Source organism: Ahaetulla prasina, chromosome 7 (assembly GCF_028640845.1).
Source record: "Ahaetulla prasina isolate Xishuangbanna chromosome 7, ASM2864084v1, whole genome shotgun sequence".
NCBI lineage: Eukaryota > Metazoa > Chordata > Lepidosauria > Squamata > Colubridae > Ahaetulla > Ahaetulla prasina.
Window position 1 is genome coordinate 84,974,203 of NC_080545.1, and position 25,675 is coordinate 84,999,877.

Below are 25,675 nucleotides of genomic sequence, written 5' to 3' on the forward strand. Positions count from 1 at the left end.
GTGCGTCTTATACTCCACCCAGCTTCTCAAACAGAGGTTTCGGAGGCTGGAAAAAGCATCAGAAATGAAACTTCAGAAAAGAAGCCCCAAAACAGAGCTTCAGAAAAAAAGCCTCCAAACGGAGCTTCAGAAAAAAGCCCCTAAACAGAGCTTCAGAGGTTTTTTTTCTGAAGCTGTTTCAGAGGCTTTCAGAGGCATTAAAAAAAAGTTTTAATGCCTTTTTCAGAAGCAGGGAAAAAAAGCAAAAAAAAAAAAAGCAAGGCACAGAGCTCACAACTAAGCAACCTGTTGCTAAAATTCACCTCTGAACAGCTGATTGGGGGTATTCCGGGAGGCCAATCCATCTGCCAATCAGCTTTTTTCTTATTTTCCTCCCCAAAAACTAAGGTTTTTATACTCCAGTACGCTTTATACTCCAAAAAATACAGTAAGTCATGATCAATCTTACATTTTTTTTGATTAATTTTTTGATTAAGCAAATCACTGCAATTTAGTGAATCATAGTTATTAAATTAATCCAGTTTCCCCCATTTATTTTGCTTGTTGAAAGCAACTGGGGAAGGTTGCAAATGGTGATCACATGACCCGAGATGCTGCAACTGTTTTAAATACATGCTGGTTACAAAATTCGGCAGGTCAATATAAATGGGAAGACTATTTCTTACTTTTTCCAGTGCCATTGTCATTTTGAATGGTCGCTAAACAAATGGTTGTAATTCAAGGACTATCTGCATGTTCTTCCTTGTAGATTATAATTTAATGAAAAGAAGGACTAGGGGAACATGATAGCAGTCTTCCAATATCTCAGGGGTTGCCACAAAGAAGAGGGAGTCGGGCTGTTCTCCAAAGCACCTGAGGGTAGAACAAGAAGCAATGGGTGGAAACTAATCAAGGAGAGAAGCAACTTAGAACTAAGGAGAAATTTCCTGACAGTTAGAAAAATCAATAAGTGGAACAACTTGCCTGCAGAAGTTGTGAATGCTCCAACACTGGAAATTTTTAAGAAAATGTTGGATAGCCATTTGTCTGAAATGGTATAGGGTTTCCTGCCTGGGCAGGGGTTGGACTAGAAGACCTCCAAGGTCCCTTCCAACTCTTATTATGTTATATACCCTTCCTTATAGGGTGACCTAAGTACATACACGACTAGAAATTTCTTACAGGAAGCAAGAGGCTTAGAGGGAAGATTGTGGTAAGCAATCCCTGATTTAAAAGGGTGTTGACACTTCATACAAATATTACAAGCTCTGAAAGGGAAGGTCTATTTGGGAGACAATTAACCCCATAAATTATACATTAGCCCTTAATATTGGGTAAGAGCATCTATCTCTTGAGGTATTTTTCTCTATTCCCCCATTATTTCAATTTTCACTAAGAGATCCTTGTGATCTTTCCATCCCTCACTTGCTTTGGGGGAGGGGCTTGTGAATGACAGGATTCGCCAATGAAGTAAATCAGATTCCAGTTTGATGACTCAATCAGTTATACCAATATACCTGAACAGCTGGAAATGGGGGATGAAGACGCAAGGGATGGGTCTCGGGCAGCGGTGAAATGTAAAATTTGTTACAACCGGTTCTGTGGCCGTGGCTTGGTGGTGGGGGTAGTGCGACTAGGTGGGTGTGGCCAATTTTTTTTTTTTACTTTTAAAAGCATTTTTTCTACAACCTCTTTGGTTGAAGAGGTTGTAGAAAAAATGCTATTAAAAGGCTCTGATGATCCCAGCTGAGTTACCTGATCGTCAGAGGCTTTTCTTTTCTTTTAAAAGCTTTTTTTTGCTTTTAAAAGAAAAAAAAGCCTCTGACGGTCAGGGAACTCAGCTGGGATCGCCAGAGGAGCCTTTTAAAAGCATTTTTTCTACAACCTCTTCGGCCGAAGAAATTGTAAAAAAAAATGCTTTTAAAAGCCTCTGATGATCCCAGCTGAGGCAGGCGATCAGCCGAAGAAAAAATGCTTTTAAAAGTTAAAAAAAACACCTTTGATGATTGTGCGGCTCAGTTGGGCATTGGGGGGGGCAGTGATTTTTGCTACCAGTTCCCCAAACCACCCACCGCCATTGCTACCAGATCGGGCAATCTGGTCCGAACCAGGAGCATTTCACCCCTGGTCTTAGGAGCAGACAGGAGGTCTGTATTAAAAGATAACACCAAACTTCCTTTGTCCCAGGCACAGTAGGAAAATAGAAACCTGGTGTAGCCATCTTGAATTCCACAGTGTAAGTTTCTCTTATTTTCTTATTCCTTCTATTGAAAATAAAGTATTGGTGTACATGCCCAAATTTGAATATTTTTTAAACTAAATGACCAATTACTGATCAACGTAATATGGAGAAAGGATGGTAAAAGCAAGCTCGGAAAATATCCAGATCTTCCCCCAGCAACATGCTCCTACGACTATTACTATCCTCATAACTATTATAAAGTGTGTTGGATATGTTCACCACCTTGAGTTTTTTGTAAAAATAATAAAGGTAGGGGTTTTTTGCATACACACACACATATATATACACACACATATATATACACATACATATATATACACACACATACATACATATATATATGGATATATACGTTAAGACATCCCCTGATCATAAGCCCAATCAGATCATTTGATGGCCGTCTCCAGGAGGGCCTTCCACCAGGTTCGCCTGGTTCGGCAGTTGCGCCCCTTCCTTGATCGGGATGCCTTGTGCACAGTCACTCATGCGCTCGTTACCTCTCGCTTGGATTATTGTAATGCTCTCTACATGGGGCTCCCCCTGAAGTGCACTCGGAGGCTTCAGTTAGTCCAGAATGCAGCTGCGCGGGTGATAGAGGGAGCTCCGCGTAGCTCCCATGTAACACCGCTCCTGCGCAGACTGCACTGGCTACCTGTGGCCTTCCGGGTGCACTTTAAGGTGTTGGTTACGATCTTTAAAGCGCTCCATGGCTTAGGGCCCGGGTACTTACGGGACCGCCTGCTGTTACCACATGCCTCCCACCGACCCATACGCTCTCACAGAGAGGGACTTCTCAGGGTGCCATCCGCCAAACAATGTCGGCTGGCGGCCCCCAGGGGAAGGGCCTTCTCTGTGGGGGCTCCCACACTCTGGAACGAGCTTCCCCCAGGCTTACGCCAAATACCTGACCTTCGGACTTTCCGCGAACTGAAGACACACCTTTTATTCGCGGGCTGGCTTGAATTGAATTTTAAATGGTAAATTTTTATTAATTTTAAATGGGGTTTTTAGTGTAAGGTAATTTTTTTAATTCTCAGGCTAATTTAATAAGTTTTTTAAATTGCATTTTAATTGTATTTTGTATTGCTTGTTTTATTCTGCCTGTACACCGCCCTGAGTCCTTCGGGAGAAGGGCGGTATAAAAATCAAATAAATAATAATAATAATAATAAATAATCAGACTTTTGAGTGCATGCACTAAAATAAGCCCCCCCCCAAAATAAGCCCTTCCCAAAAATATTTAACCGCATGCGCAGCCGGTCCCCACTATTTCCTCTAGTTAGGGTTAGGGACAGAGCTGGAAATCAGGTAAGATGGCAAGAGGAGCCCCGTCTTGCTCCACGCACCCCAAAATAATAAGACCTCCCTAAAAATAAGGCCAAGCACTTATTTCAGGGTTCAAAAAAAATATAAGACAGGGTCTTATTTTCGGGAAAACATGGTGTGTGTGTGTGTGTGTGTGTGTTTGTGTGTGTTTATATATATATATATATATGTGTGTGTGTGTGTGTGTGTGTGTGTGTGTGTGTGTGTCTTTGGTTATTCGGGTTTTCTCCCGTGTAAAATTGGAAGTGTCTTGGCGACGTTTCGACGAAGTCTCATTCTTCGTCGAAACGTCGAAACTTCGGCGAAACATCGCCAAGGCACTTCCAATTTTACGCGGGAGAAAACCTGAATAACCAAAGACCTACATATAGATATATATATATATTCATATATATACATATATATATTTGTTTTCGTGTGCCAAGAGTTACATATATATTTATATATATATAAATGTTTGTACAAATACATACAATTTTATTAGTTTTAGATGCAACCATTATATCTAGAATAATCTTTCCATAGAAAATACTCTTTAAAAAGGTAAATTACTCTTAAAAAGATGATCCTGGATAAATTTCTTTTCCAACTTATTTAAATTAAGTGTTGTTTTTTAAAGATGCACTTCTCACATTTTTGCTACCTTATCTTTTGTAAGAAATGATAGGTCTATAAGAGCATACATGTAAGACCTTCAAAAGTACAATTTGGAGGGCTTAGTCCAGTGGTGAGTTTCAAATTTTTTTACTACCGGTTCTGTGGGTGTGGCTTGGTGGGCATGGCGGGCGTGGCTTGGTGGGTGTGGCAGGGGAAGGATACTGTAAAATCTCCATTCCTTCCCCACTCCAGGGGAAGGATACTGCAAAATCCCCATTTCCTCCCAATTAACTGGGACTTGGGAGGCAGAGAATAGATGGGGCTGGGGCCAGTCAGAATTTTTACTATCGGTTCTCCAAACTACTCAAAATTTCCACTACTGGTTTTCCAGAACTGGTCAGAACCTGCTGAAACCCACCTCTGTCTTAGTCCCCTTATGGCAAGTAGAGTTAAATATTTAAGGACTAGTAAAATGGGGTAGTCATGAAGAAAGTCTGAATTGATTACTATGGTACCTACCTATTATGATCCTCTAATTTGTATGGCATAAAGTAGCATTCCCACTGTGACAAGAAGTTCCATAGCTTCCAAGCACCCCATCTATTATAAATGAACTTACGATGCACATTTAACATGATAGTCATATTAAATTGTGTGGAAAAAAGGCACACCAAAAAAGTGTACAGGCGGTCATCAGGTTATGACTGCTGGTCAACAACTGTTCAAACTTGCAATGGCACTGAAGCAGGGGGACATATGACAGGTCCTCAGGGTTCTGACCAACAATCCTGTGGTCATGTGATTGCAATTTATAACTTTACCTGATGGCTTCCCACAGGAAAAATCAATGGGGAAGCTGGCAGGAAGTTAGAAGTCGCAATCATGTGACGTCCTCACTAAATGACCCATGTGATCCTCACTTAACAGCAGCAGCTGGGACTGTATGTTTAGCAATGTTTAACAATGTTTAGCAATGGAATTCCAGTCTCAATCACTGTTGTAATCCAAGGACTTCCTGTAGCAGCGCTCATGATACTGGATTACAGTATTCAGATAGGATCCCCCATTCCAATAATAAAATGGAGGAAACAAAGTCACAAAGGGATTATTCAACGGCTGATTGTATTTCAGACAAAAAGAAGAGTTTTAAAATCTCACAGTGCAATCCTATGGGATCACCAAGTGATCCATTCAATTAAGAAGTCTTTATACCTCTATGGCCAAGTCAACATTAGCAAAGGAGATTAATTTTAAACTAAATGGTTGATAATTTCAGGGTTCGAAAAATTGTTTAGTACAATCCCTCCAAAAAGAAAAAAGGAATTGGAGAATTTTTTTTTCATTTTGGCACGTGTTAAAACAAGAAAAAGATCCAAGTTTTCTTGCATCCCTGCATCAGATGCTGTTGGCAATAGATTGGTCACTCTTGTTTCCAATTCTCTTTTTGAAATACAAGTTCCACAGCATCATTCACATCATGAACAACGTAAGAAGCTTCCACCAAGGATGGATCAAAATGGAAATCACGATGCCCATGGGACAGAGTCTTCAGGAGGTCCTGAGGGTCAGTAGGGATGTCTCCATGAGGATTGTAGACCCCGGTGCAAACTAGTATAGAGTGGCAGCTCTTTACAGAGCTGACCGAGATATTGCAGTCTCTCTGGGTCTCCAGATGTTTCTCCCTCTCGGCTGCCATAGCAGTTACATTGACTTCAGCCTGAGCCTGGAGGTAGCGGTGGTAGAGGTTGGCACCATAAATATCAGCCATTGGATTGTCCCTATAGTAGAGTCAAGATATAAGAACACAGTAGTGAGGACGGGAGAAATAGTAGTTAATATATGATTTTGGCCAACCATTAAATCATTCTTCTCCAACATATTATCTTCCAGTTGTGTTGTAACCAAAACTCCCCAATTCCAATAACAGCCATTAACATATTTACAAAGGGAAAAACCTCATTAGTAGACTTGTCTCCACCTGAGACAATTCTCCATACCCTAACCATGCACTTTACTGCTTAGATACTCCGTTCAAGATCAGCAGCAGGAACAGAGACTAGGTTCTCACACTGACAGGCTGTGCGTTGTGCTTAGCCGCAAGCCATGGTTTACAAACAATGGCTGGATGCATATAGTTTTCTCAACCCAAACCAACAGTGAGCAACACAATACTTCTCACTGGTCTTTGCACTGTGGCAAAACCTTCCTCTTTCCAAGCTAAAAATAGGAGGCCTGCTTACCCAACAGCATAGAGTTGGTGAAGAGGGGATGACCAGCCACAATTCTCCATCTGCTGCTTAAGGACGTGTTCAGCATAGCGGTAAGTAACAGTGCTGGGCTTGCCTAACAGGGCCTCGTACTTCAATTCTTTCCCAGTCATTTTCTTGTAGATGTTCTCCAAGCAGACAAGAAAGGTGCCATGGCCAAACCTTGCCAATGGAAAAGATAGTGGGGCAGGGAGAAAGGAAGTCAACATAGATGCTGACTGACTGACTGACTGGAGTACAACAGTTTGCCTTATATGTATTCTGGATTTAAGATACCATATTTCAATGTCCAAGCACTGGCCACAGCAACTGGAATGGAGGCAGGATCAGCCCTAATTAGTACTTCCAGGGAGAATCAGCTAAGAATCCCAGAACTATTGGCTAAACTGGGACGAAAATAACTAAAAAAGCAAACTACTTCCATCACACTGCCTATAACAGGGGTATCAAACTCAAGGCCTTGCTATGCCTCATGGGGTGCTTAGATCTGGTCCATGGGGCCGCCCTGGAAGCAGCGAAGGATTGGCCCGCAATGCCTCTGCTAGCAAAAATGGAGCTCGGGGAGAGGGGGGTTGTATGCGCCGCCCCTTGAGCTCTGCTTTCGCTCACAGAGGGCTGCAGGAGGCCACTGTGATTGAAAATGGAATTGGGGGGCTATGCGTACCCCCGGGCTCTGTTTTCACTGGCAGAGAGCTGCAGGAAGTCGTCGTGACACAAGTGATGTCGAACTGGCCACACCCACTCTGGCCACGCCCACCCCCTGTGCCCCCAAGGTCAAACACAACCCTGATACGGCCCTCAATGAAGTAAGAGTTTGACACCACTGGCCTAGAAGATAGCTTAGATACTGTTGGCAAACTCCAGGGTGTTTTTGTTTTTACTTATCAAGTGGCATACACCGGGATGTTCACCTGTCACTGACATTTGCTCTTGCAAAATTCAAGATTTGCTGGTGCTCCCTTGTTAGTGATTTGCTCTGTTACCTTTAGGCTACAACAAAAACGTTCTCTCAGAACTCCCCCCCTCCCAATATATAAAATTTAGGATTTCTCCAGAGGAAGGAGAAAGTTTCCAACAATTTGTTAACTCATAAATGCCTGGACATAAAGGCATCATAATGGGGCTATTACTCCAAAATCCCAACTCCTGGCTACCACATTGTGAACCATTATTGGTATGTCCATAAGCAAGGCCCACCAAGCAATCTAACTGCACAAGTTGAATGATATAAAGGAAAGCGATATTTTCAATACTAGAATTCTAAACTATAATGATTTTATAGACAAACATCAACCCCTTAAGTTGAGCCTGCCGGTTCACAGGTGCTAAGAGTATAGTACTTTCAGGCCCATAATTATATAGCCCCAGTTAAAAATTAGGCAGCCATATTCTGTTCTAGTTGTATCTCCTGGATTTAAGCAAGCCACAAATTGCAACAAACAAATAAAGAGAAACTGGAAGATCAAAGATCCTAAGAGTCTAGGCTAGGTTTTTCCTTCAACTCTTAAAAGTTCTTGCCAACTACATTGTTGCAAGTATTATTTTCTTAAGTGAGATACTAGAGAATTGATGGCCATCAGTCGTGTTTCAAGACTGGATATAATAGGGATTCGACTGGAAGCGTCGCAGCAAGACAATCGGGGAAGAGCGAGCTCTGCCAAGCTTTGTGAATTCCCGGGCTGATAAACCGCTGTTGAGGGGTCTTTGAACCAGATCTGTCCTGTAGAGACGGTGAAGAAGGAGAGGTTCGACTCGGCAGCGGAGGCAGGGGCCATAATGGCCATCATTAAGCTGGGGCAACCAGACCAAGATTTAGAGCAGGAGCAGTGATTTGGACTGCTGTATGTTGAAGCCGGGTGAACGAACACCAACTCACAAGAAAATACTTTATTTTGAAATTGGCAAAAAAAAAAAAAAAATTTTGGCGGTAGAATAGCAGCTAAATTGAGAGAGGAATGTAAACATAGCAAGAAATAAGAGAAACGGAATTATCTACCCTTGATGGCCATCAGTCATGTTTCAAGACTGGATATAATAGGAGAAGCTTAGGAAATACTATTATGTTAGTTTCTCTGGCTCCCTCAGCAATCTTCAATACTTATTAATCATATAAAATTGCTATTGTTGCTCAGTCAAAGGTGAAATGGAGACATTTCAGTGGTTTCCACTACGTGCAGGGCTTCCACCATAGAATGGCACTAGCAGGTCTATTTGACTGAGATGTATAATAAAATATAAATATATTTTATTTTTATTTATTTTATTTATTTTTATATAATAAATATAAAAAATAAAGGATCAAAAAAAAGCTCCCTTCCTAAAATAATGCTAAATTACAACGTCTAATGCATAACAGTCAGCTCCCAACTCATGCAAGCTAATTGAGACTGGCCAATTCTGCAAGAGATTTATCAAGAATGCTAATAATATTTGGATGGGTGGGAGAAAAAGATTTAAAAATGTAATTGAGACATACACCCCCCACAAGTTATTTTGCTTACCTTGGCATCTTGGCTTCTGCCATCCATAAGAGGTCCATGTTGCAAGCAACGATGGGTATATGTGGATATGGCGCAGAAGCGAAATCTACTCCTGGATTCCCATTGCTCAGGAGTATGTCAATAATCAACTGAAGACAAGTTTCCCACCTTACTGGCTCCCCCAACAGAATTATTCCTAAAGTTGGAGAAAGCCAAACAACTTTTTTTAAAAAAGGCATGTCTGCATGGCACATGTTCTAAATTTTTTACAATGGTATTCATTAGATTGTCCACAACTTTTTTTTCTATTTTTCTAGTGCTATTTTTAGCCTGATCAAGACCATAAATTACGTCTGACCTAAGAAGAACAAACTGTATCCTTAAAACTGTATCCTTAAAACTGCAAAGGTGTCCAACAATAGTTACCTTCTATGGTGGGAAAGTCAATGGTTGGAGGAGGCTATTAAAAAAAAAAAGAAATAAATTTTAAGCAAATGAGCCAAGGTATTGCCAGAGAAAATAATCAAATTTAGAAACAAATTATATTGTCCATAAAGCAAGAGAGGTCCAGCTGGATCTTATTTCCCTCCCAGAAATTCCATCCCCAACATTTCCTTTTTCTGAACAAAAGACTTCCATTCTATGAGAAATGACACAGTGAAGATAGCAGAAGACTTAGCTTCAACTCAGCTGAGACTTCATTGTTCCAGAACCTTAACCCTGATCTCATTAAGAGCTTTTCTTATACCATAGATACAAAGGAACGGCATTAATTGGCTTCGTATGGGCTTCCTCTATAATTTATGATATCTATAGGCTGGGATCAAACCAACCAATTAATTTCTGAGGGAGGTCAGCAGGCTGTCTCGACTTGACAGAATACGGACAAATAGGAGTGCATGTTATCTGAAAAAGCTAACTTTGTCTAAAGGCAGATAATGTTCTTCTATCAGCACTGCTTCAAATTAGGTATAATAAAATTCTCCCAGCAGAATGAATTTGTCCATGTGGAAATAAGATAGTTGAAACTACCTTTGTTGTTAGTTGCGAAGTCGTGTCCGACCCATCGTGACCCCATGGACAACGTTCCTCCAGGCCTTCCTGTCCTATTTAAGCTCACGCCTACTGCTTCAGTGACTCCATCCAGCCACCTCGTTCTCTGTCATCCCGTTCTTCTTTTGCCCTCAATCTTTCCCAGCATTAGGCTCTTCTCCAGTGAGTCCTTCCTTTTCATTAGATGGCCAAAGAATTTGAGTTTCATCTTCAGGATCTGGCCTTCTAAAGAGCAATCAGGGTTGATCATCTCTAGGACTGACCGGTTTGATCACCTTGCAGTCCAAGGGACTTGCAGGAGTCTTCTCCAGCACCAGAGTTCAAAGGCCTCAATTCTTTGACGTTCAGCCTTTCTTATGGTCCAACTTTCACAGCCATACATTGCAACTGGGAAAACTGTGGCATTGACTATACGTACTTTTGTTGGCAGGGTGATGTCTCTGCTTTTTAGAATGCTATCTACCTTACACATATTATTACGTTGTAAATTTTATAGGGACATAAAGTTTATCTATATTTCGCCCCTACATCACTTTTTTTCTATGCCCAGGTTAATACTTGCCAGTTCTTTAGGCCGCCGCTTCTGATCAACCATATCCAACAAAGGAAATGCTTTCCTGATGTCTTCAATGGTGAGAATATGCTGAAATCCCAAGCTATTTCAGATGGTCAAGGAATAGCACTTTTTCCCCCAAAGAAAAATTATCAGAAATACAGGTAGTCCTTGACTTACAACCACTTGTTTAACAACAGCTTGAAGTTAAGACAGCCTTGAAAAAACTTGTTATGAACCATCCTCAAAATTACAACCATTGCACCATCCATCCAGTCTTATGACTGCAATTCAGGCACTTGGCAACATTTACAATGGTTACTTCATCTTGTAGTCAAGTGGTTGTAATTTGTGACCTTCCCATTTGGCTTCTGACAAGCAAAGTCATTTAAGGAAGCCAGATTTGCTTAGGAACCATGTCCATAGAGCAACCGTGATAAAAATGGTTGTAAGTTTTAATTCAGTATCTTTGAACTAGGGGTGTTATTCAGGAGGTTCTGACAGGTTCTGGAGAACCAGTAGCAGAAATTTTGAGTAGTACACAGAACTGGCAAATACCATCTCTGGCTGGCCCCAGAAAGGGGTGGGAATGGAGATTTTGCAATACCCTTCCCCCAGGAGTGGGATAGGAATGGGGATTTTGCAATATCCTTCCCCCAGGACTGAGGTGGCAATGGAGATTTTGCAGTATCCTTCCTCTGCCACGCCCACCAAGCTACGCCCACCAAGCCATGCCCACAGAACCGGTAGTAAAAAAAATCTGAATTCCACCACTGCTTTGCAATCATTGCTTCTGAAATCCTTTCATTCCAGAATTCATTTAAAATGCATTAAATGGTAACCAAAGTCCCACAATCCAACTTTGTTTACCTCGTATAATTATTCTTGCTGGGTTGCCATTTGTTGTCAATTTCAACTGACAAGACTTTTCAGTTGATGCAAACTGTGCACCATTTTTCAATTTACAAGCAGACCACGACCTATTTTGAACTTAACACCCCATTTGGAAGGAGAGATACATGACCATTTCTTTCACGATTGTTTTGGGATTGATGTGTATTTCAATAATGATTCCCTCATGATTACATAGAAGTGATGTATAGATTAATCAATTACCATCAACAATCACTAATTCGGTGAAAATTGTCCCGTTATTAGGGACAGAGGAGATATAATAATCCACCTTAGATAAGACTCCAATACTGGGAATGTACAGTAGAAAGGAAAGGGAAGATGACCAAAAGCAAAATGGCTACCCAAAGTTATAGTGGCAAAGAGTGCAAGATCTGAAAGACCAGCCAAGGACAGATCACCATGGAAAAAATCTACGTTGTCACTAAGAGTTGACAACAATTTGATGGCACAAAACCAATCAACCAATCAAGTTATGCAAAACTATGTTCTTCAAACCTTCACACTGTTATCTTATTTCTTCCTCATGTCCATATGACGGATGAGGCCACAAGAGTATTTGAATCTTATTGAGTGAGATGGGACTTCAGCCTCTTCTCCTCACTATATCCCACATTCCAAAGTAGCACAGGGGCTACAGTATTGGCCCAGAACCAGTGAGGTCTAGGTTTAAGTTGCCATTCCTCCATGGAGTTAATTGCATGATTTGCGCCTCTCACTGTATTGCCCCCAACTTACTTGTTTTTGTGTGGAGAACATTAAAGGGAAATTTTCATGTCTGCTGTTCTGAACTCTCCATGGGAAAACAGGCTAGAAATCAGTGGTGAAATCCAAATTTTTTTACTACCGGTTCTGTGGGTGTCGCTTGGTGAGCGTGGCTTGGTGGGCATGGTAGGGGAAGGATACTGTAAAATCTCCATTCCTACCCCACTCTGGGGCCAGCCAAAGGTGGTATTTGCCAGTTCTCCGAACTGCTCAAAATTTCCGCTACCAGTTCTCTAGAACCTGTCAGAACCTGCTGGATTTCACCCCTGATAGAAACCGAACAAATACATGCAGTTGTACCCATTATGCAACAGTGCTTCTCAACATATAACTAAGGAAGTGGGAGGAAAAGGAACAGAAAGATTTTGGAAACCGAAAAGGATACTCCCTGGCATTTTGTTCCACAGGACCTTGTCCACACACGAGCACACACCTGTCATGGAGATGGTGGAAAAGTTGCAGTGGGCTATGGGAAAGGATTACCCATTCGGGAGATACCTGAAAAAGAAAGGCAAAGGACACGATAGCTAACCAACCAAAGACTGCCATCATAAATAATTTGCCTGGTTAATGCCCAGATTATTTCCATCCCATTCTAAAGTGGACTGAAAAAACCAGCTTCAAAACTGAAAGACTCCTAGATCCAACATTTTAACTGACGGAAAGATAACCCACCCAATTATAGAATTGGGCATCCTTATACATTTGTTTAAATAAATAGATACATAAATAGGAGATACTCTAGTTACTAGCTGCCCCTAGATAGGTCTAGATACACATGTTGCCGTTATCTTTTGGTTGACTTAGCACAGTGATGGTTAACCTTTTCGACACCAAGTGCCGAAACTGGAGTGCATGCAGTGGCCACCTGTTCTTCCGGGTTCCGGCGCGCATGCGTGCTAGCCAGCTGCTCTCTTCCGGGCTCCGTCACATGCTTGCACACAGGGCGCGCATGCATGCGCCAGAGCCTGGAAGAGAGCAGCTGGCCAGCGCGCATGCACACGACGGAACCCGGAAGAGCAGCTGGCGACAGTACACATGCCCACAGAGAGGTCTCTGTGTGTGCCACCTCTGGCACGGTTCGTCATAGGTTCGCCATCACGGACTTAGTATAACACATTGACCATAGAGCTTCCTTTAAAGGTCGCTCAGAAATTTATGCTTATCCAAATTCGGGACTGGCTAATATGATTATGCAATGTCACTATTTCATCAACTTTATTGGGTGCCAATTTTTTCCCCAAGCCAATGCAAAGTATTGATGCTGCCATTTAAAGTCTTGAACAATTTGAAGCCAGATTATCTCAAGGAACTTTTCTTCCTATATGCAGACATTTGAATCACCATCATAGATCTTTCCCTATATGTGCGTTCCTTCTTAGTTACAAGAAAGAAAGCATTTCTATTCCTGGCAACCCACTTTTCAAATATTCTTCCTCAAAAGCTAACCTGGTGCTTACACTATTATTTGTTTAGGACTGGAATAAATTATTCCTCTTCTTCCAGCAATATGAGATGTGGGGCAATTTTGGGCTGATGTGCCTGTTATTATGTTAGCATGATGGCTCTTTTTGTTGTGTAATTTATGGAGGACTTTTAAGGTTTTATTATCTTTCATGCATGCATGAATTTATATATCTGGCTTTATAATCTCCTTGGAGAACTCTTGGTCCATTGAAATGAAAAATAATAATAAATAGGAACAGAAAACATGCATAAACTTGATTAACTACAGTATATTCTTCCCTTTTTTTTTCTGGCACACATACTTTATTTATTTTTCCTAGACTTCAAATTCAGGTTAATGAGATTATTTTACAGAACTGAACCATTATCAGATCCAGCACAAAATGAAGTTCCATGGAAATATTATGTTAGAACTTCAGCGCAACATCTAAACAGGGCAGACTGCTCAATTTTTGATGAAGATTTTAGTGATGGAAAGAGAATCCCAAATACACATTACACTCCCAATACGGATCTCTTTATGACCTTGCATAGCTAAATTTCACCTGAAAGAATACCCTGACATATTTCATATTTTTATTTCTTTTAACTTTTAATCTATCCAGAAGTAGGGGAAAAAATGTACCTACAGGTAGTCCTCGATTAAGCCCCAAAATTTCACTGCTACCGGTAAGCAAGAGAGGTTAAGCAAGTTTCGCCCTATTTTATGACCTTTCTTGGCACAGTTGTTACGTGAATCACTGAGGTTGTTACGTTAGTCTTCATTGACTTTGCTTGTCAGAAGGTCACAAAAAGTAATCAGGTGACCCCAGGACATTTCAATGTTATAAATATGAGCCAGTTGGCAAGCTTTTGAATTTTGATCATATGACCATGGAGATGCTGCAATGGTCATAAGTGTGAAAAACGATCCTAAATCACTTTTTCCAGTGCCATTGAAACTTCAGTCACTAACCAAATGGTTGTAAGTTGAGTACTACCTATACTATTTATGCATCAACTTGTAAATAAGAAAGAGCCAGTTTGGTCTAGTGGTTAAGGCACCAGGCTAGACATCAGGGGACTGTGAGTTCAAGTCCCACTTGGGGCATGAAAACCATCTTGATGACTTTAAACCAGCCAGTCACTCTCTCTCTCTCTCATCTCAACCCATCTCACAGGGTTGCTGTTGTGGGGAAAATCAGAAGAGGAAGGAGTATTACTGTAGGTATCTTCGCCATCTTGAGTCTATTATTCTAAAAATAATAATGTAGGGATACAATTAAATAAAATAAATGAATTAAATAAAATAAACAAATAAATAGGAATAATATCCAAAAAATGGACTATCATTTATTTATTTATTTGCTTGTTTGTTTGTTTATTTGTATCCCACCTTTATTAATTTTACAAATAACTCGAGGCGGTAAACATATCCAACATACCTTCCTCCTCCTATTTTCCCCCTAATAGCAACCCAGCGAAGTGGTTTGGGCTGAGAGAGAGAGTGACTGGCCCAAGGTCACCCCACCAGCTTTTATCCTAAAGCGGAATTAGAACTCATGATCTCCAATTTCTAGCCTGGTAACTTAAGCACTAGATCAAACTAATATATGCAGCATTAGTTGTACTAAACCAATTCTATAGTGAGCTTCTGTTAGTTGAGCCTATGAGTTTGGGATCAAGTCTTACCAACTTCAGATACCAATGGCCAATTACAAGGGAAGAGAAAACCTGCAGTCCAAAATAAGTTGATGCAATCAGTTGTCCGTTCTTGCTCTAAGTTTAGAATCAGACACTATGGGTTTCTTTTTCCTTACAAAAATCCTGCACAAGACTTAGAGAATGATCTTCTTAGAACTTCAGAACTCTACTCTTGTAGTCAGCCATTGACTTGATATAACATAGGTCATCTTCAAACAATAAATTCAAACAATAAATAAATCTTGATACCTTAAATCCAAGGGCTTCTGTCAGTTCCTCAGCCTTGCTATCCCGAGAACAATTCCCGGCATTGGTTAAAAATCCAACTGGCACACGGAAGTGGCCCTTCACATTTGTTAGTTTCTGGAATGCCTTCTTCGCAGCGGGAATGACTAACCGGCCCCGTAAAAGCACTCCATCAATATCAAAAAGGAATCCAAATGAAGGAGATTTCAGCTGCAGTAGACAAAATTTCAAAGGGAATTGGGATTAGGTGCAATGTTAAGTTTTAAAGAACAACAGTGAGAATAAGTTGCCTTAAGAACTTTATCAAGGCTACGTTTCCAAGAAAAGATAAACAAGGTCAAGTTAAACATTTCCAATCATTTATTTAATTAATACATTTCAGCCGTTCTCTAGCATACATTCAAGGAAGCGATCAAGAATGCTACTTAAAAGTTAACACTAAAAATTCATGCAGAGTCAATAAAAAGCTGATGTAGAAAGTACCCCTGATTATTAAAACAGTAGCTTCTCAAGGAACCAATTCATTTCCAAAGAAATGGGCTGTTCTTGATTTTTTTTTTTTTAAAAAAAGTCAAGCATGAGATACATATGTTAAGGTCCAGTAAATTATTCCAGAAACCCAGGCCCATTCATGTTCACAATATAGTTTGGGACCTCGAAGTATCAGTAGGTAAGGGACACGGTGGCTCAGTGGCTAAGACGCTGAGCTTGTCGATTGAAAGGTTGCCAGTTCAGCTGTTTGCATCCCTAGTGCCGCCTGATGGGGTGAGCTCCCGTTACTTTTCCCAGCTTCTGCCAGCCTAGCAGTTTGAAAGCACGTGCAAAATGCAAGTAGAAAAATAGGGACCACCTTTGGTGGGAAGGTAGCTGCATTCCATGTGCCTTTGGCATTGAGTCATGCTGGCCACATGACCACGGATATGTCTTCAGACAGTGCTGGCTCTTCAGCTTTGAAATGGAGATGAGCACTGCCCCCTAGAGTCGGGAACGACTAGCACATATGTGCGAGGGGAACCTTTACATTTAGGTAACAGATCTTTGTAAGGAAGTCACTTGGAGGTATCTGTGTAGTAACTCCAGAAATCTGTAGAGTAACTTCAGAAGGGAGTGTGGACATGAGAATAAAAATTATAGTTTTTATTTCTCTTCCTAGCAATTATTTCTTCAGCTTAGTGCTTCTCAGCTCCTATCAACAGGGCAGAATAGCCTCCATAACCAAATCACCAAGTGGGGCGGGGGTGAGCAGAATAGAATAGAATAGAATAGAATAGAATAGAATAGAATAGAATAGAATAGAATAGAATAGAATAGAATAGAATAGAATTTTTATTGGCCAAGTGTGATTGGACACACAAGGAATTTGTCTTGCTGCATATGCTCTCAGTGTACATAAAAGAAAAGATATGTTCATCAAGGTACAACATTTACAACACAATTGATGGTCAATATATCAATATAAATCATAAGGATTGCCAGCAACAAGTTATAGTCATACAGTCATAAATGGAAAGAGATTGGTGATGGGAACTATGAGAAGATTAATAGTAGTGCAGATTCAGTAAATAGTTTGACAGTGTTGATGGAATTATTTGTTTAGCAGAGTGATGGCCTTTGGGAAAAAACTGTTCTTGTGTCTAGTTGTTCTGGTGTGCAGTGCTCTATAGCGTCGTTTTGAGGGTAGGAGTTGAAACAGTTTATGTCCTGGATGCGAGGAGTCTGTAAATATTTTCACGGCCCTCTTCTTGATTTGTGCAGTATACAGGTCCTCAATGGAAGGCAGGTTGGTGGAAATTATTTTTTCTGCAGTTCTAATTATCCTCTGAAGTCTGTGTTTTTCTTGTTGGGTTGCAGAACCGAACCAGACCGTTATAGAGGTGCAAACGACAGACTCAATAATTCCTCTGTAGAACTGAATCAGCAGCTCCTTGGGCAGTTTGAGCTTACTGAGTTGGCGCAGAAAGAACATTCTTTGCTGTCCTTTTTTAATGATGCTTTTGATGTTAGCTGTCCATTTTAGATATTGCGATATGATAGAACCTAGAAATTTGAAGGTTTCTACTGTTGATACTGTGTTGTCTAGTATTGTGAAAGGTGGAAGTATGGAAGGGTTTCTCCTAAAGCAGGGGTGTCCAAACTATGGCCCGCGGGCCAACTGCGGCCCGCGGGTCAGTTTTTATTGGCCCGCAGCAAATTCTGAAAATATAATTGAATATGGCCCGCCGCCTTCACCATTCTGCGCTGTTGCAAAGAGGGTTGGGGCAGTTCAGCCGCCGAGCAGCAGGGGGAGCTCGCGCAGCAACGGAAAGGTGGCGCCTGCGTAGCTGCGCCGCCAAAATGGGCGACTCTGAGGATGAATTTCGGTGGCGGGATCCGCTGGGGCGGCGGCGGGGGGAAGCGGCGCGCGGGATAGGCACAGGCGCTGCTCCCGCCGCCGCCCCGTCCCCCCGGAGTGCGGACTGAAGCGAGGCGGTGCCCCTCGGCTGCCCGGGAGGAAGAGGCAGCGGGAGGCGGACGGAGAGCCGCTGGTGGTTCCGGCCAAGTTCCGCTCGGAGGCCGGGCCAGGCGGGAGGCGGCCCAGGGCTGGTGAGTCAGGCGGGAGGCGGGGAGTGGGGGGGAAGAGGCTGAGGGGATCGCCGCCTGGGAGCCACTGACTGCCACCTGCTCTCCGCCTAGAGACGAAGGGCCACGGGAGGCCACCGCCCCCGCTGCTGCTTCAAGGGCCGGAGGACGCCAGCCGCGGACTCAAGGTCCGGGCGGCCCTACTGCTTTTGGAGGCCCCGGCCGCGCCCCGCACGCCCCCGCTGCCCACCAGCTGCTGGAAAGGGGCCCCGGCTAATGCGAGGCCGGGCTGGCTGTGGGAGCTGAGCTCGTTGACGGGCACCCCGGCCGTAGCTCCTTGGGAGGCCGATCAGGTGCGTGGCTGCGGCGAAGCGTTGGGCTCTTCTCCGGGGTCCTCCCTTCCCCTTGGGGGCAGCTGAGCCGTCGCTCTTTTGCGGCGTTTCTGTCCCCGGAGCATCCCGAGGCCGAGTTCGCCTTCAATCCAAATATTACATTAAAAATCAACATAACACAAACACACACGTACACAAACATAGAGATACACATGCACATATATATAACTCACACACATATAGTATACTTAAGCCTAAACTGTGCATAGGGACTACCCAGACGGCTGAAAAAAGTGATTTCTGACAGGTTCTCACACTTTTGACTGGTCCTCACACGTACAACTATCTTTACATTTTGCACCCTATCTTGTAACCGTGGTGAAGAGAAGCAGTTGTGAAATGAGTGATATGGTTGTTAAAAATGCTGCAATGGGCATAAATGTGAGGATGGTCATAAGTGTGAGGACTGGTCAAAAATTACTTTTTTTAGCCCTCTGAGTAGTTTCTATGCCCATAGCCACATCCACTCAGTCACATGAGCAGTTAGCCACGCCCACCAGTCACATGACCACCAAGCCACACCCCAAAATAAGCCACGCCATCCCCCCCCCCCCGTGGCCCGGGCCTTTGCTTATTTTTCTGTATTTGGCCCTCACTCAAAAAAGTTTGGACACCCCTGTCCTAAAGTCTACCACCATTTCTACGGTTTTGAGTGTGTTCAGTTCCAGATTGTTTTGGTTGCACCACAAGGCTAGTCATTCGACCTCTCGTCTATATGCGGATTCGTCATTGTCTCGAATGAGACCAATCACTGTTGTGTCATCTGCGAACTTCAGTAGCTTAACAGATGGATCATTGGAGATGCAGTCATTGGTATACAGAGAGAAGAGAACCCAAGGGCCACAGGAAAGCCAAGGAATATGGGCTGTTGTCTCTTGAAATACAGATCGGGGAAGCATATCTGACAGCGTTTTACAAGATGATCTTCCAGTAACCTTCACACTATTACAGTTGAGAATCACAGTCAAAGTGAAACAAGGAATCTTGACACCAGAATCACCTTCAACTGCTCAGGCTGCTCTTAAGACCAGCTGGATGCATTATTAACAAGGCAGACACAATAAGACAGGGGTCTCCAATCTTGGCAATTTTAAGCCTGGAGGACTTCAACTCCCAGAATTCCCCAGCCAGCTTTGCTGGCTGGGGAATTCTGGGAATTGAAGTCCTCCAGGCTTAAAGTTGCCAAGATTGGAGACCCCTACAATAAGAAACTCACAGTTACTCAGAGTTAACCATTCCTTTCCACCCGTCTTGCCACGAAAGTGAATTTTAAGCCAACCCACTTAATACAGATAGTCCTCGATTTACCACCACAACCAAGGCCCCAAATTTCTGTTGCTAAGTGAGACGCTTGTTAAGTGAGTTTTGCCTCATTTTTACAACTTTTCCCGCTCCCAGCTGTTAAGTGAATCCATGCACTTGTTAAATTAGTAACACAATTGTTAAGTGTATCTGGTTTCCCCAAAGACTTTTTGCTTGTCGGAAGGTCGCAAAAGGGGATCACGTCTCCCCACACCGCAAACCGTCATAAATATGAGTCCGTGACCAAGCGCCTGCACTTTGATCACACAAGCAGGGAGATGGCTCTAAAAGCCCGCCCCAACCTTTTTGGCACCAGGGACCAGATTTTCATGCCACCTGCATCCCACGGATGGGACTACCCTGGTTTGCGTGGACCGGTTGCTGGCCTGCGGCGGACCGATGTCGGTCCACGGGCCTGGGGTTGCTGTCAAGGGTTGCAAAGTGTGAAAAACGGTCACAGGTCGGTTTTTCTTTTTTTCCTCCATTGATGTTGTAAACCAGGATTTTTTTTATATAACCTTTTTATACCTACCGCCCACTTTTGTATCTCTGTTAGTAGTAACATTTTCTAACCGCCCACCAGTTCCACAGTAATGAGCCGTGTATGGTCATCTGTGCATGCCTCTCGTGCATCGTGGATTGGGTTTTGTTTGGGGGTGCCAGCTACCAGCTCTGCTTGTCTGTTACAGCTGGGTGGTGTGGAGGGAGATGAGCGAGCTATTCGGGGACGAGGCTCTTTGCGGTCGCACTATAGCACCATTTAGTTTCACTTGCATAACGTGAACTAAACTTATGCGCAGGCGATACAAATAGTATATTTTCAGAAATTTAAATTGTCACGGGGAATTTTATGAAAACCTAATGAAAATGTTTTTAAATAATGCTATGAAATTTTTTTTAAAAAGTCAATTAAATTAAAAAAAAGGAAAGTGCTTCAGTATCGGACAAAACCCCTAACGCCCACCATGAAAGCTGGGAACGCCCACTAGTGGGCGGTAGGGGCCAGATTGACTACCACTGTTGTAAACTGAAGGGTCACTCCACAAACCGCTGTTAAGTCGAGGACTACCTGTAACAGGACCGGCTTCCTTCTATCTCTCTCTCTATCTCTCTCTTTCTCTCTCTCTCTAATCATCTATCTATCTATCCCCTTTCCAGGTTGGCCGTGTGAGTGCAATGGCCAATAGCATTTGGAGGTCACCAAACAACTACGATTGAGCTGAGTTTCAGAGGGAATCCCCCTTTATTACAATCCTGGCCAGGGAATCCCCCCACCACCACGTCAAAGCTGGGAAAGAGAAGCCCGGCAGGCCAAAGTGGGGAAGACCTTGCGCCTTTTTGCACGGCTGGCTCTCCTTGGAAAGGTCACCGGCCCCAAAAAAACCACAAAAACAACCCGAAGGCACAAGCGGTCGGGAGGACGCCCGGGAGGCTCCGCGCTCACCTGATGGAGCCCGGAGGCTGCGGTCGCAAAGCCGCGGCTAAGGCTGGACAAGCGGCCGGACCCGGCCTTGCTTTGCTCCGCTACACCGGCTCGCAGCGCCCTTCCCAGTGCGGCTCTGCTCGCAGGGCGCCAGCAGCAGCGCAAAGCCATCCGCCCGCCCGCCTCGCTTCCTTGCCCAGCCGACCGTCCCTGCCCGGGGCTGGGGGGAGCCCGGGCCGCCCCAGATCACATGGATCGCAGGGAGCCGGAGGCGCTGGGAGGAGCCAGGAACTACAGTTCCCAGGCTCCGCTGCTCGCGGGCCGAGGGAGGGTAGGGGTTTAAGCAGGGGAACGTGGACGAGGGTTCGCCCCGTAGCGGCTCTTTTGAATCCCGCCAGGCAGGATCCCTAGAAAGGGGTTCCGCAGAATCTGAGATCCGATCGCTGGATGGATCTCACGAGCCACCCAAAAGGAGCCCCCTCTGATCCAAGGCTTTTGCGTCTGAATCGTCGACTTCAAAACCCAGTGGAATTTAAAACAACAAACAGGGTTTGACAAGGGGCGTGCATAAGCGCACAAACGTGCCTACCGTTCCTGTCCTATTGTTTTTCTTTTCTTCTTCCTATATATATATATATTGTTATGACATGCTTATACCTCCTTATATTTACTCATATATGTGTTTATATATTATATAATCTTTTTGTACCATACCTACATATATTGTTATGACAAAATAAAATAAATAAAATAAATAAATAAATAAACTTGTCAAACTTTTAATAGAATAGATTTTTTTTTTATTGGCCAAGTGTGATTGGACATACAAGGAGTTTGTCTTGGTGCATATGCTTTCAGCGTACAAAAAAGAAAATATACGTTCAGAATAGAATAGAATAGAATAGAATTTGTCTTGGTGCATTTGCTCTCACGTACATAAAAGATACCTTCATCATGGTACAACACTTAATGATAGTCATAGGGAACAAATAAGCAATCAGGAAACGATCAATATCAATATAAATCGTAAAGATACAAGCAACAAAATTACAGTCATACAGTCATAAGTGGAAGGAGATGGGTGATCGGAACGATGAGAAGACTAATAGTAGTGCAGATTTAGTAAATAGTTTGACAGTGTTGAGGGAATTATTTGTTTAGCAGAGTGATGGCCTTCGGGAAAAACTGTTCTTGTGTCTAGTTGTTTTGGTGTGCAGTGTTCTGTAGTGTCATTTTGAGGGTAGGAGTTGAAATAGTTTATGTCCAGGATGTGAGGGGTCTGTAAATATTTTCACAGCCCTCTTTTTGATCCTGCAGTATACAGGTCCTAAACCCTAAGATGTGTTTAGCTAGCCGCTGCCCTGCTCGCTGGGAGGATTCTGGGAGTTGAAGTGTCCACCCAAGTTTGAGAAACTCTGGATTCAAAGAAAAATCTGCAGGCCAAGCCTGGGGAAAAGGGGTGAAGGGTTGGCAGAAATTAAAAAAAAGGATTTGCATGCACAGCATCTTTTAATAACTAAAGTCCACCCGCAAATGTATCCTTTGGAGCAGGGGTCTCCAACTTTGGGCACTTTAAGACTTGTGAACTTCAACTCCAAGAATTCCCCAGCCAGCGTGCCTGGGGAATTCTGGGAGTTGAAGTTCACAAATCTTAAAGTGCCCAAGGTTGGAGACCCCTACTTTGGAGTAACAGGGAAGAAAGAAATAACTTTACTATCAATTTATATTTTTTTGCACAATAAAATAATGCATTATTTCCCAGGACTTTTTTCTCCAGATTGGTGTGGAAACGTTTGTTCTCTCCCACTAAAAATAAAGGTTGAGAAAGTCACTAGACCAGGGGGTCTCCAACCTTGTCAACTTTAAGACTTGTGGACAATTCTGGGAGTTGAAGTCCACAAGTCTTTAAAGTTGACAAGGTTGGAGACCCTTGCACTAGATCAATGTCTTTTCCAAGTTCCCTTTAGAATAGAATAGAATAGAATTTTTTATTGGCCAAGTGTGATTGGACAAACAAGGAATTTGTCTTGGTGCATATGCTCTCAGTGTACATAAAAGAAAAGATACCTTCATCAAGGTACAACATTTACAACACAAATGATGGTCAATGTATCAATATAAATCATAAGGATTGCCAGCAACAAAGTTACAGTCGTACAGTCATAAGTGGAAAGAGATTGGCGATGGGAACTATTTTTTTTTATTAATTATTCCCGGCTTCCCACCGTTCTGCACAACTCTACAACCAGCGCACGACCAGGCAATGCACATCACATAGGGGACATTAGTACATTTTTAGTGACACCCCAAGAAAGAAAGAAAGAGAGAGAGAGAGAGAGAGAGAGAAGGGAAGAAAGAGAAAGAAAGAAAGAAAGAAAGAAAGAAAGAAAGAAAGAAAGAAAGAAAGAAAGAAAGAAACACAAACAAACAAACAAACGGTCTTTGCAGACAAGAAATCGAGCAGTCTTCCTTCCTCTCCAAGAGCTTTCACAAATTTGTGCACAATTCGTTTGAGAGCGCAGACGCCTGCAAATTGTAGTTTGTCTGATGCATTTTGGAGCTTGTAGTTCTAATGTCCTTCAACGCTATGCGTTCCTGATTGGCTAACCCCAAACTACATCTCCCAGAATGCAAAGTCATTCCGGAAGAGCTCCGGCTATAATTAGTTATTTACGTAGAGCTGTTTTGGTTAGTTTGTTTTTAACGCTGGCGGCAATATAAATTACCCAGTTTCAGAAATCTAATCGTGATTCAGACTAAAGGAAGATTTAGGATCTAGGTTTCTCACTAAAACATAAACCGGGAAGCATACAATGATATAATCCCCGCACCCCCAAATTAAAATTCAAAATGTGAATTATTTGGGCAGAAAAAAGTGGCACTTGCTAGTTGGGATTTTTTGAATTTCAAAAGACGGTAACTAGAAAATAAATGTTCAATAAAATATGTATATTTTTGGTAAAATAATACTGTATGAAAAATAGCTCACTTCCCTTTAACATCATATTTTTTCTTTTATGTTCACTGAGAGCATATGTACCAAGACAAATTCCTTGTGTGTCCAATCACACTTGGCCAATAAAGAATTCTATTCTATTCTATTGAGCAAAGCAAGAGCAAAGGAGTGAGGATATCATACCCTCAGAGTCAGCTGCAGGCTACTTCAGTCACTCATTTGCGGGGGGCCCCCTCCAATTTCCTGGCAATTCCTCCTAGGATCTCTGCATTCCGCTGAAGTGTGCAACTCACAAGTAAACAGCAAGATATTGAACTAAGCAGCGAAGCTTAAGGGAAGATTGGCAACAGCTGTGCATGTCAGGCAGGGATATTTAAGCCTCTCAGAAACTTTTCCCTTGCTGCAAGAAACTTGAGCACCTGCCTTTACGTTCTGTGACTCTTGCCTGGAATCCAGTTATGTATGACCCTGGCATGTTAATTAACAAAGACTTTGTCTTTCCCTTGACTTGGCATTATCGTACATCTTCAGCTTGACCTTGGACAGCTCGACTTGAAATTCACCTTTGCTCAGCTAAGCTCTTATCTGCAAATCATTTTTCTGCCTTTACATTTTTCTCAGCTCTCTTGCCACCCACCTGTTTGAAACACGTCCTCGAGTTCTATCTTTAACATTGTCTATGCTTTTGAATCCAGCATTCTTTGGTGCAGGAATCCAAACTCAAGCAACCCTATACTGGTTATTATTCTGGTTATAGTTAATATTCTAGTCTTTTATTGGACATATCTAGATAAGGATTAAAATTAAGAATTAAGATTGCTGGGAGAAATATCAACAACCTCAGATATGCAGATGATACCACTCTAATGGCAGAAAGCGAAGAGGAACTAAAAAGCCTCTTGATGCGGGTGAAGAAGGAGAGTGCAAAAGTTAGCTTGAAACTCAACATTAACAAAACTAAGATCATGGCATCTGGCCCTCTCAATTCCTGGCAGATAGAAGGGGAAGAAATGGAGGTAGTGACAGATTTTATTTTCCTGAGCTCCAAGATCACAGCAGATGGGGACTGCAGCCAAGAAATTAAAAGGCGCTTGCTTCTGGGGAGAAAAGCTATGGCAAATCTAGACAGCATACTAAAAAGCAGAGACATCACCCTGCCAACAAAAGTGCATATAGTCAGGGCTATGGTTTTCCCAGTTGCAATGTATGGCTGTGAAAGGTGGACCATAAGAAAGGCTGAGTGCCAAAGAATTGAGGGCTTTGAACTCTGGTGCTGGAGAAGATTCTTGCGAGTCCCTTGGACTGCAAGGGGAACAAACAAGTCAGTCCTAGAGACGATCAACCCTGACTGCTCTTTAGAAGGCCAGATCCTGAAGATGAAACTCAAATACTTTGGCCACCTAATGAGAAGGACGGACTCACTGGAGAAGAGCCTAATGCTGGAAAAGATTGAGGGCAAAAGAAGAAGGGAAC

General features: G+C 42.7%; 1 protein-coding gene across 2 annotated transcripts; it reads right to left on the reverse strand.

Annotated features, from left to right (window-relative positions):
• Positions 1-5,249: 5,249 nt before the first annotated feature.
• Positions 5,250-21,534, reverse strand: HDHD5 (haloacid dehalogenase like hydrolase domain containing 5). 2 transcript variants are annotated; one of them, XM_058191258.1, is made up of 8 exons: positions 21,268-21,527; positions 15,574-15,780; positions 12,560-12,672; positions 10,507-10,600; positions 9,318-9,351; positions 8,913-9,087; positions 6,385-6,573; positions 5,250-5,922 (listed from the first exon to the last, which is right to left on the reverse strand). In XM_058191258.1, the coding sequence occupies exons 1-8, from the start codon at positions 21,415-21,417 to the stop codon at positions 5,565-5,567; spliced, it is 1,320 nt and encodes a 439-aa protein (XP_058047241.1). In that variant the 5' UTR covers positions 21,418-21,527; the 3' UTR covers positions 5,250-5,564. The 2 variants fall into 2 exon arrangements, with proteins under 2 accessions (XP_058047241.1, XP_058047242.1); XM_058191259.1 differs by lacking the exon at positions 6,385-6,573 and having other exon boundaries at positions 21,268-21,534.
• Positions 21,535-25,675: the final 4,141 nt, after the last annotated feature.

Bases quoted from the DNA above. Each gene is read 5' to 3' on its own strand.
- HDHD5 (XM_058191258.1), bottom strand. From the start codon at position 21,417: ATGGCTTTGCGCTGCTGCTGGCGCCCTGCGAGCAGAGCCGCACTGGGA. The intron at 15,781-21,267 runs GTGAGCGCGGAG...TGTCTACTGCAG, and splicing joins CAGCCTCCGGGCTCCATCAG to CTGAAATCTCCTTCATTTGG. The intron at 12,673-15,573 runs GTATCAAGATTT...TTTCTTTTTCAG, and splicing joins CAGAAGCCCTTGGATTTAAG to GTATCTCCCGAATGGGTAAT.